At 31.3% G+C, this 17796-nt stretch overlaps 1 protein-coding gene across 1 annotated transcript; it reads left to right on the top strand.

The window, feature by feature from the left end:
- The first annotated feature begins 13397 nt into the window (after window positions 1–13397).
- LOC139509623 (transcription intermediary factor 1-alpha-like) lies at window positions 13398–17587 on the top strand. The gene is made up of 3 exons (XM_071296220.1): window positions 13398–14300; window positions 16177–16221; window positions 17536–17587. Exons 1-3 carry the CDS (start codon window positions 13534–13536, stop codon window positions 17585–17587), a joined length of 864 nt encoding a protein of 287 aa, XP_071152321.1. The 5' UTR covers window positions 13398–13533.
- The last annotated feature ends 209 nt before the right edge of the window (window positions 17588–17796 follow it).

Raw genomic sequence — 17796 nt, 5'->3', positions numbered from 1 at the left:
AAAGTGGAATATATATATATCAAAGAATAAAAAATTAAAAAAAAACGAGTAAAACATTATACTGAATAAAGTTGGTATAAATAAATAGCCAGAAAAAAGTCTAAAATAAGATTGCTAATTACAAATTATCAAATATAAGTTAAAAATTTGAAAACGTATTCAAAAGATGAAAAAGGAATATTAACCATGTAAAAAATATAATTACTGAAATGAAAAATATGTGTGCTACTAAAAAAAAAACATACAGTGTACATATTAGAAATGCAACATATCTCTCAGTTAAAAGAAAGGTTCGATAAATCGAAAGCAGGCTAACGTGTATGGCACAATGTATCACAGAAACGAATTTAAGGGATTAAAAATGCTTGTCGAAAAAAGTGAGTTTTTAAGTTCTTTTTGAATACAGGCACCGACTTTGCATTTTTGAAGTTTTTTTGGTAATGCATTCCAAAGGATGGCCGCTGCTTGATCAAATCTTCTATTGCCGTAGGTTTTGGTTCGCACAATAGGAGTTACGAGTGTTAAGTTGTTTTCAGACCTTAATGATCTTGATGGCCTGTATAAATTTACAAGTTCACTAAGATATAACGGCGCTTCATGTTTCACGGAATAACCAAACAAATCATGGGTTTTAGTTCAGACCGATAGAAGAAATGAAACCAGAAATTGCAAATACTTCACTCATAATCGTGAATTATAATCAAATGTTATAAATACATGACAAAGAAGAGAGAATATGATTTGTAGATTATATTCAACACCAAATCAAATTTAAATCTTACCTCAGGAATCAGATGATGAAATTAATTCAAATAGTATGAACCAGCAGCACTGCTGAAATGAATTCGGTTAAATTTTAGATTTCATATTCGTATAAGAATACCTTTACAACAGATACCTTCCTATTGTTTTTCAGGGAAGAAAGACTTTCTGAGTAAGTTCAACCTTAAAATAGTTTTTCGATTGTCACCATGAAAATGGAAAATAAAATGTTTATTTTAAGTCATGTAAATGTATTTCTTCCATGATATTATTAAGTCTTCATTGTTTTCATTTGGTGCTTTGTCGTGCTTTCTATATGTTCTATTTTAGAAAAATATTTTGTGGAATATCCGAAAGATAACAAAAATATGTATCTGGTCTTTTGACGACAATCTGTTGAATAATTAAGGAAAATTATGTGTTGAGCGGAAAACTTACACACGATTTTTTTTTTTATCAAAACATGGACTAATGATAAACCAGTAAAACAGCGTAGTATTACTTTTTACAATTATTCGGAAAAAAGTAAAGTAAATCAAATGTCAAATAAACAAAACCATAAATAATGATCTTTTTCAATTGTCATTCTATTTTGCCATTTTGTTTTGTAGAGACAATCCTACAAGGTGAGTATTCATTCATATTTTTTTTCATAAGTCAGTATTAAAACCTATCATTTTTATATATGAAAACCATATAATTGACTATGCAACCTTTCAATTCCGATTTTAAATAAAGGCAACAGTAGTAAACCGCTGTTCGAAATTCATAAATCGATTGAGAAAAACAAATCCGGGTCACAGACCAGAGTCGAGGGAAACACACCAAATATAAGAGAACCACAACACCACAGAAACACAACATTAAAATGTAACACACACAGAAACAAACTATAATATATCAATTGCCATGTTCCTGACTTGGTACAGGACATTTTAAGAAAAAAATGATGGGTTGAACCTGGTTTAACATTAGTATATTTCTATAAACGTACATAGAAGTTTATTTATAACTCTCTATTACAATAAGTGATATAAAGATATCGCGAAATAGGGAGGGAGAGATGTAAGAAAGAGACATTTATACTATTGAGTCAAAAATAAACTGAATGTTGAGGTTGTGGCATACTATTTGTATAATATTATACTCAAACTTTAAAAACAAAATCATTTTAATGCAACCATTTCTGTTCAGCATTCTGCACTTTCTGTACAGACGTAAAATTAAAGCCGGCAAACAAACGTTAGATTTACTCAACAGAAGGATATGTTGTAAAACAACAATGATTACCATGAATGTAATTGTTTTCAGAACTGAGCAGACGTATACGTATATCATACACTTATCCAGGAACTACTCTTAACCTGGAAATTTATCTTCATCCCATTACTCTTAATCATGGCACAAACATATTCTCTGATAAGCAAAATTTGTCATTTTTTTTTAAATTATATTTACAGTAAAATAATAAGCATTTATCGGTACATATATAGTATTTTGATTTTTTTGTTTAAATAATAATGGAATTCCTAATAATTGTATACCTCCTAAAATATTCCATTAAAACATGCAAGTTTGTTTCAAGACGTTTATGATCATATTTATGTTGTATTTTACAGTTGGCCAGTACATGGACGATTTTAGTAAGTTTGTATATACTTACATATTAACGATGTATTATCCATTACAATGTAGCATGGCAAAATATTAAACCATCAAAACACACAATCAAATTCAGCGATAATTCTGCAATTTATTTCAATTATCATTGACCACTCACTAAACTAAAAAATAATCAGATACTTTATGTATAGATTATCGTGTTTTCTACACATTGATATTGTAAAAAATCTGATTATCTGTTTTTCGTTCTATTAATGATAAAGTCTATTTCCCCCTCCCTAACTACCTTAGACAGTTTTACACTTGACAAACATAAGCTTGGTAACGTCTCCTCACACATTGCGACGTCGCTTTTAACTTCTATTTAGACATTATGACGTCACTGATAATGCCTGCTCTCGTTATAAACCCGTGACATGAGAAATACGGAGAGACTGAGCAGGTATAGGGAAGGACAATAAAACAGCTTATAAACTTGTACATTTGTGGTTCTGCTCATGTCATTAAAGACACAGTCTAACACGGAATTTCGGAATGAATCAAATATTTTAGTTTTTATTAAATTTTGAAAATCTCAAAAATCTTATCACGAATGAAGATGACATGGTTCAACAGAGAGTAACAAGTACATAATTGACTGAAAATCCTTAGAAAAATTAGCTTTAGTAACTTTCAGTAGAGAATTCAAAAACAAGGTTTAAAAATATAAAAATGTATGTCTTCATGATCAAAGTCTAAATGATAGATATAAATGAAATGTTTAACCGTGTAACGCTTTGATACGTTACATTCAGTAATACATTATTGTATGAATACAATATTTTACTTTAATTTTGTCTTTTTAACAATGCTATATTTAAGCATGTTGCAAACAAACTGTCGGTAAGTGTGCTTTATGTTTATCCCCTTTTCTTTCTTACGATTTATCTTTGTTTTTTTATTTTTATTTTGTCCTACCTTTCCTTTCCTTTTTCTTTTCTTAGTTTGTTTCATAATCGCTTCATTATATTTTGTATCGAATGTCTTATGATAATTTGCATGTACTAAAAATATGTATAAGAAGATGTGGTATTAGTGCCAGTGAGACAACCCTCCATCAAAGTCACAATTAGTGAATGAAAAATCATTATAGGTCAAAGTACGGTATGCAACACGGAGCAACACGGAGGCTTGGCTGACATCAAAAAACTGTTTTTAATTTCGTATATTCCAATCAATCTATTATATTTCGTCTTATGATAATTCTATAATACTAAAAAAAATCTGTTCATATTTTTCAATACACTCATAGTTTTTACATGCTATATAAACCTTTCATGTCCTTCGCGATGTCTAAATACAACTATGATTAAATTGATAAATTGATTTTACCTATGTATAACCAACAAGTTCAGATTGCAACATGAATCTATGAGTAGGAGCAATAAGGCCTTTAATTGGTTCGCAAATTACAACAGATTTAACGCAAAACCGAGAAATACGTATAATCCACATCACGAAAGTACAACCATTGAACAGCAGGTTCAAATCTTTCTTATAGTCACACTCTCGTTGGGTTCAATAAAAAAAATAAGCGAATATTTGATTGAGTCGTTTTTATATACAAGTACAAAGTCAAATGCACATGTCTTGTTCAGTTGTCAAACTTTACATCGGTCATTTAAAAACTATTCTTTTATTTAGAATACAATCAAATTGGACTTTAACAAAAATTCAGGTGAAAATGTGGGTGCTTTGTAAAATATTGAAGAAATCAAATACATGTATGTTCATTGATATGTGCATCGTCTTAATCTTTATAAGTAATCAATGACCAAACGAATAACCAATGGAGATGTCGTATTATCGTTACATGATGCTAAATAAGCCAATCAAATTATCGCAGATTTTTTGTATCACTTTTTATCATATAACATATATATAACTCCGTGCATTGGTAAACAAGAAACATCTCGTCATTCAAGAAAAATTTCATAGTTTGTTTTAAAATCATAGTTTGTTTTAAAATCGCTAGATTATATTTTGTACGGAATGTCTTGTGATAATGTGTATTACTAAGAAAAGATATACGAATATATGGTATTAGTGCCAATCTGACAACCCTCCATCAAAGTACGGTTGTCAAACATGCTATATAAACCTTTTATGTCCTTCGCGATGAATTTGAATTTTTCGAAAACTAAGAATTTTCTTATCCCAGGAATAGATTACCTTAGCCGTATTTGGCAACAACTTTTTGGAATTTTGGGTCCTCAATGCTCTTCAACTTTGTACTTTGTTTGGCTTTATAATTATTTTGATCTGAGCGTCACTGATGGGTCTTATGTAGACGAAACGCGCGTCAGGCGTATTAAATTATAATCCTGGTATCTGATAACTATCATAATGCGTTGACAAGACGATACTGACTTACTTCGCGTAATAGCATTCAAGCATTGTGCACAAGGTTATGATTTCACATTACATTTATATGTTATATAAATACTCTATGTAAGGTGAAATCAAACAAAAAAAAACCGGGAATTTCTCGCTGCATTGAAGACCTCTTGGTAACCTTCGGCTGTTGTCTGTTCTATGGTTGGGTTGTAGTCTCTTCGACACATTGCCAATTTCCATTTTATATTTTATCACTATAAATGAAAGACATTGGTAATAAGTTTAGTATGTAGATTTTAGTTCAAATCAGTTGGTATGAACAATCAGTCAGTCAATGTTACCAGAAAAAAAAGAGGGACGAAAGATACCAGAGGGACAGTCATAAATCAGAAATAAACTCACTACGCCATGCTTGAAAAGAAAAAGAACAAACAGACAAATTATAGTACACATGACACACCATAGAAAAACAAGAGAATAAGCAACACGGTCCCTACCAAAAACTAGGGGGGATCGCAGGTGCTCCGGAAGGGTAAGCAGATCCTGCTCTACATGTGGCACATATAGTTCATAAGAACAGCAAACACATACCAGATGGTCTCATGTAAAATACACAATGGAATAATGAAATGAACTTTACAATCTTATTTACCAGCAAACAGTTAATAGACCACTGTAAATACTAACTTCATATCTAAACGCTAATAAATAACAAAAAAGGAAGAAAATTAAGAAATAAGTATTTAATTTCAACATGTTTTATGTATCAAACCAGGACAAGACCAATCACGAACTGTCGTTGTCTATACATACAACTAATTATCTACTGGTAAATGTTAACATGTTTTATGTATTAAACTAGGACAAGACCAATTAGGAACTGTCGTTGTCTATAAATACAACTAATTATCTACTGGTAAATGTTAACATGTTTTATGTATTACACCAGGACAAGACCAATCAGGAACTGTCGTTGTCTATAAATACAACGTATCTACTGGTAAATACCAATATCTGATTAGCTTTTCTACATTACATTAATTTTGTATCTGCATATATCACAAGGAAAACAGATTATAAATATTTTTAACAAAATATCAAATATTAGAATAAATGTATGTCTTATTAAACATGATAAATATTATATCTTTTAGATTTCTGAGGTGGTTTTTTCTCAAAGAAGGAAAGTAACAGAAAACTTATTTAACAAAGCCAATGTACAAAACAATTCAGTGAATTATCTATTTTGACTATAAGAAAATATTGATCAATTTAATGGCATTTGAAAGCTTTATTGTATTATATATATATATACATAGTTTTTACAACATCGATATAATCATGCAGTAAAGTGACATTTTTCAGTCCCAGTCGGTCACATATTTTTTTTTTCCTATAAGAGACATTTTAAACATTTGAAATTGTTAATTTTACATAATACACAATACAAGTGTACCAAGCTGTCGGTAACATTATTTTTTTTTTCCAAACGTTGTCTATTGGTTTCATCTTATTATTATTTGTTTGTGACCTTATCGATCTTTTGATTAAATATATTTGTAACTTATTATTACAGTTTGTTCTAATAAGAATAAGAAGATGTGGTATGATTGCAAGTGAGACAAACTCTCGACAATAGACAAAATGACGCACAAACTAACAAGGTCATCGTTCAGCCTTCAACGATGAGTAAAAACCGATACCGCAAATTCAAGTGTAAGCTATATTTGTCCCAAGACAGCATCCTATAGAAACAGTGGTTATCTATTGTTCATGTCTATAATATAATTATTTCTTTTTTTTTTTTTTTTTGTTATAATCTAGAAAGATGTGTTTCTATCTAAAATAAATTTCAGTTTTGATCGTGTTCATAGGTGTTGGAGTATTTTTAAAGCCGACCATACGGTTTTTTTTTCTTATTGTAGAAAGGCCATACAGTGGCCTATATAACTACTTATTACAATTTCATTTCAATTTGGTATATAGTCATATCACCTCTCCTCATGTTTATAACAATAAACATATATAAATTGGCTCTAATTTCCTGTTTACAAAACTATGAATTTTTCTAAAAACTAAGGATTTTCTTATCCCAGGAATAGATTACCTTAGCCATATTTGGCACAACTTTTTTTGGAATTTCGGATCTTCAATGCTCTTCAACTTTGTACTAGTTTGGCTTTATCAATATTTTGATATGAGCGTCACTGATGAGTCTTATGTAGACGAAACGCGCGTCTGGCGTACATAAATTATAATCCTGGTACATTTGATAACTATTTACACCACTGGGTCGATGCCACTGCTGGTGGACGTTTCGTCCCCCATGGATATCACCAGCCAAGTAGTCAACACTTTGGTGTTGACATGAATATCAATAATGTGGTAATTTCTATAAATTTCCTGTTTACAAAACTTTGAATTTTTCGAAAAACTAAGGATTTTCTTATCCCAGGAATAGATTACCTTAGCCATATTTGGGACAACTTTTTGGAATTTTGGATCTTCAATGCTCTTCAACTTTGTACTAGTTTTGCTTTATCAATATTTTGATATGAGCGTCACTGATGAGTCTTAGGTAGACGAAAAAGTAAAAACACAAAATACTGAACTCCGAGGAAATTCAAAAAGGAAAATCAAAAATCAAAAGGCAAATCAAAAGTCCAAACACATCAAACGAATGGATAACAACTGTCATATTCCTGACTTTGTACAGGCATTTTCTAATGTAGAAAATGGTGGATTGAACCTGGTTTTATAGCTAGCTAAACCTCTCACTTGTATGACAGTCGCATCAAATTCCATTACATTGTCAACGATGCATGAACAAAACAAACATACTCAAAGAGTAAAAATGTCAAAAATAGGGGTACAACAGTCAATTTTGTGTTATCATTTTAATATCACTACATAAACAACAAATGTAACAAAGTAGCACAAAAAGGCATACATCAAATTTAACATTCTCATTTTGCTTTTCTTATACAGCTGAATTTATCTATGTAAAGTCTACCCAATAAATGAAAGAAGGTTTTCATTACTGGTGTAAAATTGCGCGTTTGAAATTCGCACAGGTAGACATAAAAATAATTTTGTCGTATGACGGCATACATAAATGCAGACTCACGTAAAGTAGATATAACAAAAAACAGACTTACAGTAAAAATAATAAATAAAATAATGGTGTGGTGTCAAAGTATGACGGGGACACATAAGTACAGTTTCACGTCAAATACGGCTGAATTTATCTATGTAAAGTCTACCCATAAATGATAGAAGGTTTTCATTACTGGTGTAAAATTGCGCGTTTGAAATTCGCACAGGTAGACATAAAAATAATTTTGTCGTATGACGGCATACATAAATGCAGACTCACGTAAAGTAGATATAACAAAAACCAGATTTAACAGTAAAAGTAATAATAATAAATAAAATAATGGTGTGGTTCAAAGTATGACGGGATACATAAGTACAGTTTCACGTCAAATGTATATCATAAAAAAAACAGACTAAACAGAAAAAGTAGTCTTATTGAATAAAATAGTTTAGTCATTCATAGTATGTCAAGATCTTTAAGTAAAAGTAATATCAATAAATGAAATAATTTTGCCGTTCAAAGTATGTGGTTTTACGTAACCACAGAGTCACTTCAAATGAATATCTAAAAAAGACATATAAAAGAATACTATAATACGTAATTAAGATAATAACAAACGTCAGTACGCAAAATCTATACGCGTCTGGCGTACTAAATTATAATCCTGGTACCTTTGATAACTATTTACACCACTGGGTCGATGCCACTGCTGGTGGACGTTTCGTCCCCCAGAATAATGTGGTAATTTCTATAAAATTTCCTGTTTACAAAACCTTTGAATTTTTCGAAAAACTAAGGGTTTTCTCATCCCAGGAATAGATTACGTTAGCCGTATTTGGCACAACTTTTTGGAATTTTGGAACCTCAATGCTCTTCAACTTTGTACTAGTTTGGCTTTATAAATAGTTTGATATGAGCGTCACTGATGAGTGTTATGTAGACGAAACGCGTGTCTGGCGTACTAGATTATAATCCTGGTACCTTTGATAACTATTTACATCACTGGGTCGATGCCACTGCTGGTGGACGTTTCGTCCCCGGATATCACCAGCCCAGTAGTCAACACTTCGGTGTTGACATGAATATCAACAATGTGGTCATTTCTATAAATTTCTTGTTTACAAAACTTTGAATTTTTCGAAAATCTAAGGGTTTTCTTATCCCAGGAATAGAGTACGTTAGCCGTATTTGGCACAACGTTTTGGAATTTTGGAACTTCAATGCTCTCCAACTTTGTACTAGTTTGGCTTTATAAATATTTTGATATGAGCGTCACTGATGAGTCTTATGTAAACGAAACGCGCTGAACCTTCTGGGGGCTTTCCGACTCCTCGCCAAGGTGTACTTAGAAAAAAACCTAACTTCGCCACTAGCAATCATATCGCACTTACAGCACTATTAAATTTTGTTCCAATGATGAGAAGATATTGAACGAAGTGTACTTGAAACTAGTGAATGTAAATAGTTACCATAAGATGTCAAGGTCATTTTTTACTTTGTATTTTTAGCCGAGTGCAGACGGTTTTACATTTTTACTATAATTACATTTAATATTGTACGTGAGTGCTGATGGACATTGGACATTGTCCGTCTAGTAGGTCTTTCTTTAATAGGCAAAACACGGTTTATCAGTTCCAACACCTTGTCCCTTGGAAAGCATCTGTATACATATCGACTGTTTCAAACAGTCTCTCAATATTTATACTATACTGAACTGGCGTCTCAAGAATGACACTAGAAGCGCAGCAACCCATTTTTTAAATACTTAAGATCAGCGTAACAGTTGTCGTTAGTATTTCTTGGACACAGGGTGTGGGTAGAGGCACTCCTAAGTTGGTCGTTAGGTGTCTTCGTCATTCGTTTTGGTGAAATTGGATTTAACTTTTAAAGCGTGTCTTAAGTTTGATCTTAGAACTACGATGATTTGTGAAATTAAAAGCAAATCCGGGTCATAAACCAAAACTTAGGAAACGCATTAAATACAAATGAAATGCAAAGAGAATGACGACATAACATTAAAATGTAAAACACACATAAACGAACTGAGATGAAGCCTACAAGTAATATTTTTTTTGCCAAAATAATAAATATTAAACTGAAGAAAAAAATATTTGTACATTGTGTAACGCCAGTGAAGGATATGCATGTATCGTACATATACAGTTATTGTTACTTGTACAAAAAAACGTTCATAAAGGATAGCTGAATACAAGAAGATAAATTTATCATCATGATCATGTATGTGTCACGTACTATGAGCCGAAAGATTAGGGTGAACCTCACGAGTTGGTTGACCGCTATGGAATAACCGTTTCACAAATGATATGTTCCTTACGTCGTAACTACAATCCCTTTACCTTTCATGAATGTGACCTACCGAATTAGACTATTTACCGGATTTGTTATCACATAAGCAACACAACGGGTGCCACGTGTGGAGCAGGATCTGCTTACCATTCCGAAGCTCTGAGATCACCCGTAGTTTTTTGGTGGGGTTCGTGTTGTTTATTCTTTAGTTTTCTATGTTGTGTCATGTGTGCTGTTGTATGTTTGTCTTTTTCATTTTTAGCCATGGCGTTGTCAGTTTGTTTTAGATTTATGAGTTTGACTATCCCTTTGGTATCTTTCGTCCCTCTTTTAAATCAGTTAGTATTGTAAATATATATGGAGAGCACAAACTGTATATCAGACAGACGATTAAAAAAGTATTTAATGCGAAAAACATCATGTGGTCTATTTTATTGCTTTTTTAATCATTTTAATTGTAGACTCTAATTTTACCTGCTCCTAGAAGTTTCTTTTGATACAGTATATATCAATTTCCTCCTTTGTCAGTGGTTCAGTTTTTTTTTTGTTTATTTCCTTTTCCACTCTGAAATGAATTCATCTGTAGTCATCTGATCAGCAGCACGATCGCGTTCTTCAATTCGATCTTCCTGTTCTAAAACATCTTGAGCAAAACGATTCATTACTTCTTCTCCAATTTGAATGCTGTGGCGGGCTCCGTGGTAACGTCATGACATCAACAACTGATCAATGTTGTCGTCTGCTGAATGAAAAACTCCGAGAGACTTCGTATAGAATTCGAACGAGAAATCCGAATAGGGGTGCTATTTATCATATATTCAAAACAACTGTATTTATTACTAAACATATGATAAATGTCAATAATATTGTCATACTAATTTTGAAATTTAATCTATTATGGCCAAAATAGAATAATCGCATTCGTTTTCTGTTAATAATTTAGAAACAACTAGTAAATACAATGTACATATACAATGATATAGGAATGTAGATGTTGTAAGTAAGTATCAGATACTTTTTCACCATGAAATGTTCAATGATGCAACTGTGCTCCAATTAACGTTACAGTTTTTGTAATGAGTACACAGAGTAAGGGGTGGATATACCATGTGAAAACAACATTAAACACCAAAACGTTTTACTGAATAAAGAAAAATAGATAAATTGTTTAAACCTTTATAATGATAAAGCGTGAAAATTATTTGAAAATTTAATTTCAAAACAAATGCTTTGGATCATTACTCTAATAGGGGTATTCACGAAAGATAAATGGAAAAAACAAATATCCTTTAAGAATAACACAGGCTAATCATAGAAATATATCATGTATATTGCATGTGTTTTGATGAACATATGCCAAACAATAACTGTAATTCTTGTTTATGATAAGGCAATACAGTCAGGATTCTACTTCGTCAAAATTATCTCCCGATTACGCCAGTTCATTTTCACAATCCTGGAAATGGAAGCCATTGTAGGGATGACGCGCTGCCAACTTTGCTCTTGGAAAGCGATAAATTTATCCACATTGCACCATTACGATCCTTATATGTTAGCTGTATTATAAAAGACAAATGTATCAACTAGCTAATGAGCATCAGTTAATGATCTTGTCTGGATTGATTGAACTTAAAACTATTGTCTGATCGGTTGTCAGACGGAATTTTCGAAAATTCATTAACATTTAAAAAAAAATTCAAATAAAATATTTCGTGGAAGGGCAGACTAGATTTTTTAAGTGGTTGCAAACTATAAACCCTATTTATCACACACACACAATAATAATTTCCAAGATATGCATTTTCATCATCCAACTTGAAAGACTGACGTCAAGTACTTTTAGGAAAAAATAGCTATTCGAACACACCTACTCTGTTTTTTGTGATTCATTAGATAGGTATTTCACTTGACCCATATATTTCATCTTTTAATACTGTGATTTTTGTATGTTATAAAGTCAACCTGTAGCTTCGATATATAAAAATGATAGAATCTGAAGCGAACGATGTATGAAATATTCTTGCTTTATACGATATCAAGACAAAATATTCAACTCAAACACGCTCTAACATAAAAAGGTGAACTCGAATTTCTCTTTTCAATACAATTATTACCCATTTTTTGGATTTTTTTCTTGAGTCACATAATGGAAGGGCAGACACGAAAATTACTGAACTAATAGATTGATATATTTCCGTCCGTGGTAATTTTTTTTTTAAATCGGAGGTTATGCATTTTCTACATCCAACTTGAAAGATACCCATGTCGTCGACTTGATATCTAATTGTTCTGCTTAACTATGTACTAGATAAATTGAAAACTTATGCAAAAGGTGTTTTTAAAATAAAACACTTCGTAATTAAGAATAAAGTTGTAATTTTGTTTGTTTCTATTAACTTTTAAACTTTTTGTCACCATAGTAAACATTAAATTAAGCATTTATCGCCTTCTCTAACAAAGAGCTTCAATTCTTTTGTTCTATTTCAACCGGGTTTCCGACTGAATATAGTGATAATCAATTTGTTTAATGTAGTATTTAGAAGTTTATATATGACGCAGAGTCAATCTTTCGATTAAAACGCCATAATTTAGAAATTACCTACGTACTATTATCAATAAATGAGAATGCGTACCTTTTTAACGTACATGCACAGCCAATTTAGCACATATACAAACATTTAAACTGGAAAAGTTATAACCTTTATTTTGCAATCGGTGATATTAGTGTAACAAAAACTTATTTCTCTTTCCAAATATTTTATTTTGGATGGAATATTTGAAATTTTAATGAGATACAGTATACATCGGAACTCAGAAATTGACATTGAAACATTTTACCTGTTTTAACTAAAAGCTTATAAAGGTGAGATACTGTGTATATCGGAACTCCTGTATGGATATTAACATATTTAAAAATAGTACACGTTTAAAAGTAAACAAGGGTAAAATATTATCCCTCTTTGTCAATATTTTATTACCTTGAATTGAATATTAATTATAATGAGATACAGTATAGGTTGAAACTCTTGTATTACATTAAACATTTTACATGTTAAACTAAATATTGATAAATGTGAGATACCGTGTATATCGGAACTCAGGTATAGAAATTAACATATCTAAAAATATTGATAATTTAAAAGTAAACAAACACGTTTTAATATTGCTTACATATTTTGTATATTGAATCTGATTCAACATGTTCAGTTTAAACCTGAACAGTTTCATCGATAACTATCCTTGGGCGTAGAAAAGTTGGAATAGTCTAGATATTTGATACTATTTCCGTAACTTTCTGTCAGTCTTGTCCGGTGTTGATTATTTATTAGAGATCACCTGTGTCAAGATAACAAAAGGCAACAACCAAAATGGCACAAATTGCCTCGAAGTCCTGCGACATATGTATGAGCGGACCAGGAAATAACTATTGTGAGCAATGCGAGCAATGGATGTGTGAAAATTGTAAAACTTTACATTTACGGTCAAAAATATGTAGAAATCATACATTTCTTAATGGGTCACATATCAACCCGGAAGTAAACCCGTTTTGCAAAGAACATGACGAAAACTTTATATTTTATTGCATTGATTGTGACATGCCAATATGCAAAATTTGCAGCGTCAAAAAACATAAAAAGCATGATATGTCTGAAATCAACGAATCGACAAAGGAATTACAGACTGAAGTGATAAAGATCATTGAATCGAAGATTAAATCCGTAAAAAAAAATCTAAATAAAATCAAACAAGGTACAGAGGAGTACCAGAGCGAAATAAAAGAAGCTATTCGTGTTATTACAGAAGACGGGAAACTGATGAAGCAGTGGATTGACAAGAAAGTGCAAGCACTCATAACATCATTAGAGGAAATAGAGTCAGCAAACCTGAAGGTCTTTCAGTCAATTAACACTGGGTTTCAAAAAGATTTAGGAAAGTTCGTGGAATGTCAGACTGCCTTCAACGAGTGCCGGAAAGTTGTCAATGCTAGTAAACTTCTAACACAATTGAAAAATATTAAAGCAGAGGTGGATATAGAAGGTGAAAAGCAGCTACCGGTCATCCCCAAAATAAAATATAACAAAAAGAACGTATCAGAACGAGAAATGTTCAATCTATTTGGAGACGTATCCTTAAAGTAAGTGATTTAATCTGTTAAGTCTGCAAAGTATTGTAATGCCAATAGATTATTTTGCCTATTGCATTTCCGTTGTTAATTTGTTGTTAAATTTATTTTCAAATAATTACTTGTACTTCAGGTTAAAATGTTTTAGGCAACAACCATTTTCTTAATTAGGGGGGGGGGGGGGGGGGGAAGGGAGTTTTCATTGTGTTCATCACTTTTTTTCAGAACCTTTTCTTATGAGAAGGAAAGCTAATTTTCAAATTGATGTGAAATGTCAAGTGCATCGCTCTGTCTATATCCTGGCATTGGCTGTTGTCTCTGTTGTTTTTTTTTAGCCCACTTCCTTCATAATGATATTCTCTGAGTCCGTCATACAGGTACTGCAGTCCTGATTGTGTATGACAAAGACTTGTGTACCGGTTGTATTTTCCGTTTGAATCATTTTTTTACTTCTTTTTTCAATGAAATGTCAATTATCATAGTTGGAAACAGTGGAGGCTTATAATAGTTGCAGTTTTGAGTACAGTCTTAATGTAGTAACACATCATTCTGGAGATTTGAATGCGTTTAAATATTTCTGGATCAAACACTATAACAGGAACATACAAAAAATGATAAGGTATAAATATAAATCTTAACTTAGACTGTACAGATGTTTATTATATGCTGTTTCACTGTCTCGTCTGTTGTTAGAATCAGCATCCTCAAATTCAGCAGTGCATTTTTTTCAAGCACGTGACAGTATAATTTTTTTTCAGCTATAGTGCAAAATCTTAATTTATTTTCAGTCAGCTAGGCCATCAAAATATTGGTTTTAACAAAAAAAAAACAGCCCCCCGCCCCCTTTTCCCCGATAAGAAAAGGGTGGTGCCTTATGTATTTTAAATTCAAATGTCATCGTAATGCATGTAGCAATGTATGCAACTATGTATTCCATATTACACGCAGATAGTGGATACAAATAAGATACGATTGATAAATAATGCAATATCAAGAATAGGAAGTTACATTGTATATGTTTACAGAATACATACCAATCTAATTGAAATGCCGATACCGGCCTTTTTAAATATTTTAAAGGCATTAAGTTTATCAGTCAATTACATGTATGTTTCAATTTTTTGATGGTCTGAATCATTAATAAAACAAAATCGCAGTTACCCTTACGATCATTAGTAATTAGACGTTGCTTTATCAGATCGGTGTAGGTCAATTTGGACACATGATCAGTATTTTAATATTTATGAACACAGACTCGTGGAATATAATGTAAAAGGACTAAAATTAGAAAAAAAAACACGATACACCCATGAGACTGTCAAAACAGAAAAACAAATTGCACAGGAAGGAAAACAGTGTACAAATTATATATTTGAATGAATTTTCTTACTTTCATAATCATAATGTGTTATTAAATTTTCATTCTCTATGGAAATTAGTAAAATAACAATAAAATAGTTTAATCAAAACTTTTGAAAACATATTTTTAATAATTCAATGAAACTAATGTACTCCCTATCCTGTTTTTATGACTTAAATTCAATGTGTGTGTTCACAAGATTTCACCAATTTACGATGTAAACGTATATACATGTACATGATATATAAATGTAAAAATTTGACACTGGAAGGCGGAGCTTACATTTTAATTTGCATAAGGACAGTCTATTTGAAGTTGTTTATCATAAGGATGATTGCCGTTATAATTATAATTGATTTCTTATCACCTATCAGTATCACCAAACGGATTAACAATGACCATAACTATACACTTCATTGATGAGTTCATCCTGAAACACATATCAGTAGATGGACTGGTCAATGATGAGCGAACCGATTTAACTCATGAAATAGTAAATGATAATTTGTATGCTCTACTTTATTTCAGGGAAATTGTTTACAACGAAGAGCAGTCGTCAAAGAAAAAGACCAGGTATTTTCGTTATTTTGATGAGCTGTTTCCTACTTTCATAAAATAAAAAAAAACGAAGGAAGGAATCTGATTCGTTCTCTTGAATATTATTATATGGGTTTAAAAAATATATGAAAGTCATTATTTAGTCTATAATGGAAAACCAAAGACAATGGTGTTTGATATATGTATCTGTAGAGAGGTTTCAAGTGACGTGTACATTTTAGATTGAGTGGTTTCCTGGCTTTGAATGCATATAAGTTTGTATTGTTTGTTCGTTAAATATCGTATTTTATGATCGCAATTGTTTTATTTAATAACAATCACTTTTGTAAGCCAAAGTAACAAAATAAAAATTTATTCAATTTTGATAGCTAATAACCACCCATTAAGCGAAAGTGGTAAAATTTCACTTTAAGGATGTTTGCTCGTCGTGTTTTGGAATTTTTGACAGATTTTCGAAATCCTCTGGTTTTATCCATTTGAATGCCTTAAAAATGTTTGCCCATTTTTCTTTTTGTAAATCTTGTACATGTATGATTATAAGCAATTTGTAAAAGTCTTATAAAATCTTATTTATTTTTTAATAGTTTTTGACAACTTTAAATGGTCAATGATAAAGCTATGAAAAATCAAGAGAGAACATTTTCCCACCAAAATGTCAAAGGCTAATATCTCAAAAAGAAGCACATTGACCCCTATATTTTTTTTTTGCTGTTTTGATTCCTCAATTAATCCCCTATCAATATATACTAGTTTTATGGAAAGTTATTTATTTTGAAACTGAGCAGCAAACATCCTTAAACGCAGTTTTTAGAAGAAAAAAAAACAACACTAGAACAACCAGTTGTAATGTTTTCTTTCTCAAACCAAGGTTACGATAACTTTTAAAAAATACAGCTTTTTATTTGATTAATTTATTCCTAGCATAAAAAACTCCTACTAAATGTTATTTGTTGACAATAGACTCAATGTAACTCTTTTCAATACCATTGAGTTGCTCTTCAATAGAGACAAATACCAACTTTTTTAAAATTTTATGCATACAGCCTCCTTACTCCTGAAAGTTTCAATACCTGCATAAATGATTTTAATTCAACTGTTGAGTTTGTTCATTACAGCAAAGTTGTGACTTGCAATATAGATACATTGTAGTAGAATTTTTATTGGAGATGAAATTTTTATACTAACACCATGAGTAAATCATTTGGCAATATATATGATAAAAATTCGAACAATTTTTTTTTAAAACCCACACAAATACGTTCTAATATGCATATTATTTTGTAAATGTTTCACTTTCATCTGTTTATATTTCCATATTACCGATTTCAGCGTACAGTTAACGAAGACTATGTACACATACACATGCAGCTGTTGTTGGTAAGAAGGAGTTTTATTCCTGTTAGATATGAAAAGATGTTTGGATATCATAAACCATCCGCTTGAAAAAAATACCACGATAATCAAAAGAAAAATATCGAGAAACTTAAAAAGCAAAATAACGCACTACACAAACATGCTAAAAACAAAAGATCAGAAATTACAGCAGAGGATAGCAAATGGCAACATACTGACAAGAATATCTGAGAATAA

This window comes from Mytilus edulis, unplaced genomic scaffold (assembly GCF_963676685.1).
Source record: "Mytilus edulis unplaced genomic scaffold, xbMytEdul2.2 SCAFFOLD_746, whole genome shotgun sequence".
NCBI lineage: Eukaryota > Metazoa > Mollusca > Bivalvia > Mytilida > Mytilidae > Mytilus > Mytilus edulis.
The sequence above is the reverse complement of the archived record's forward strand: the minus strand, read 5'-3'. Positions and strand labels throughout refer to the sequence as shown.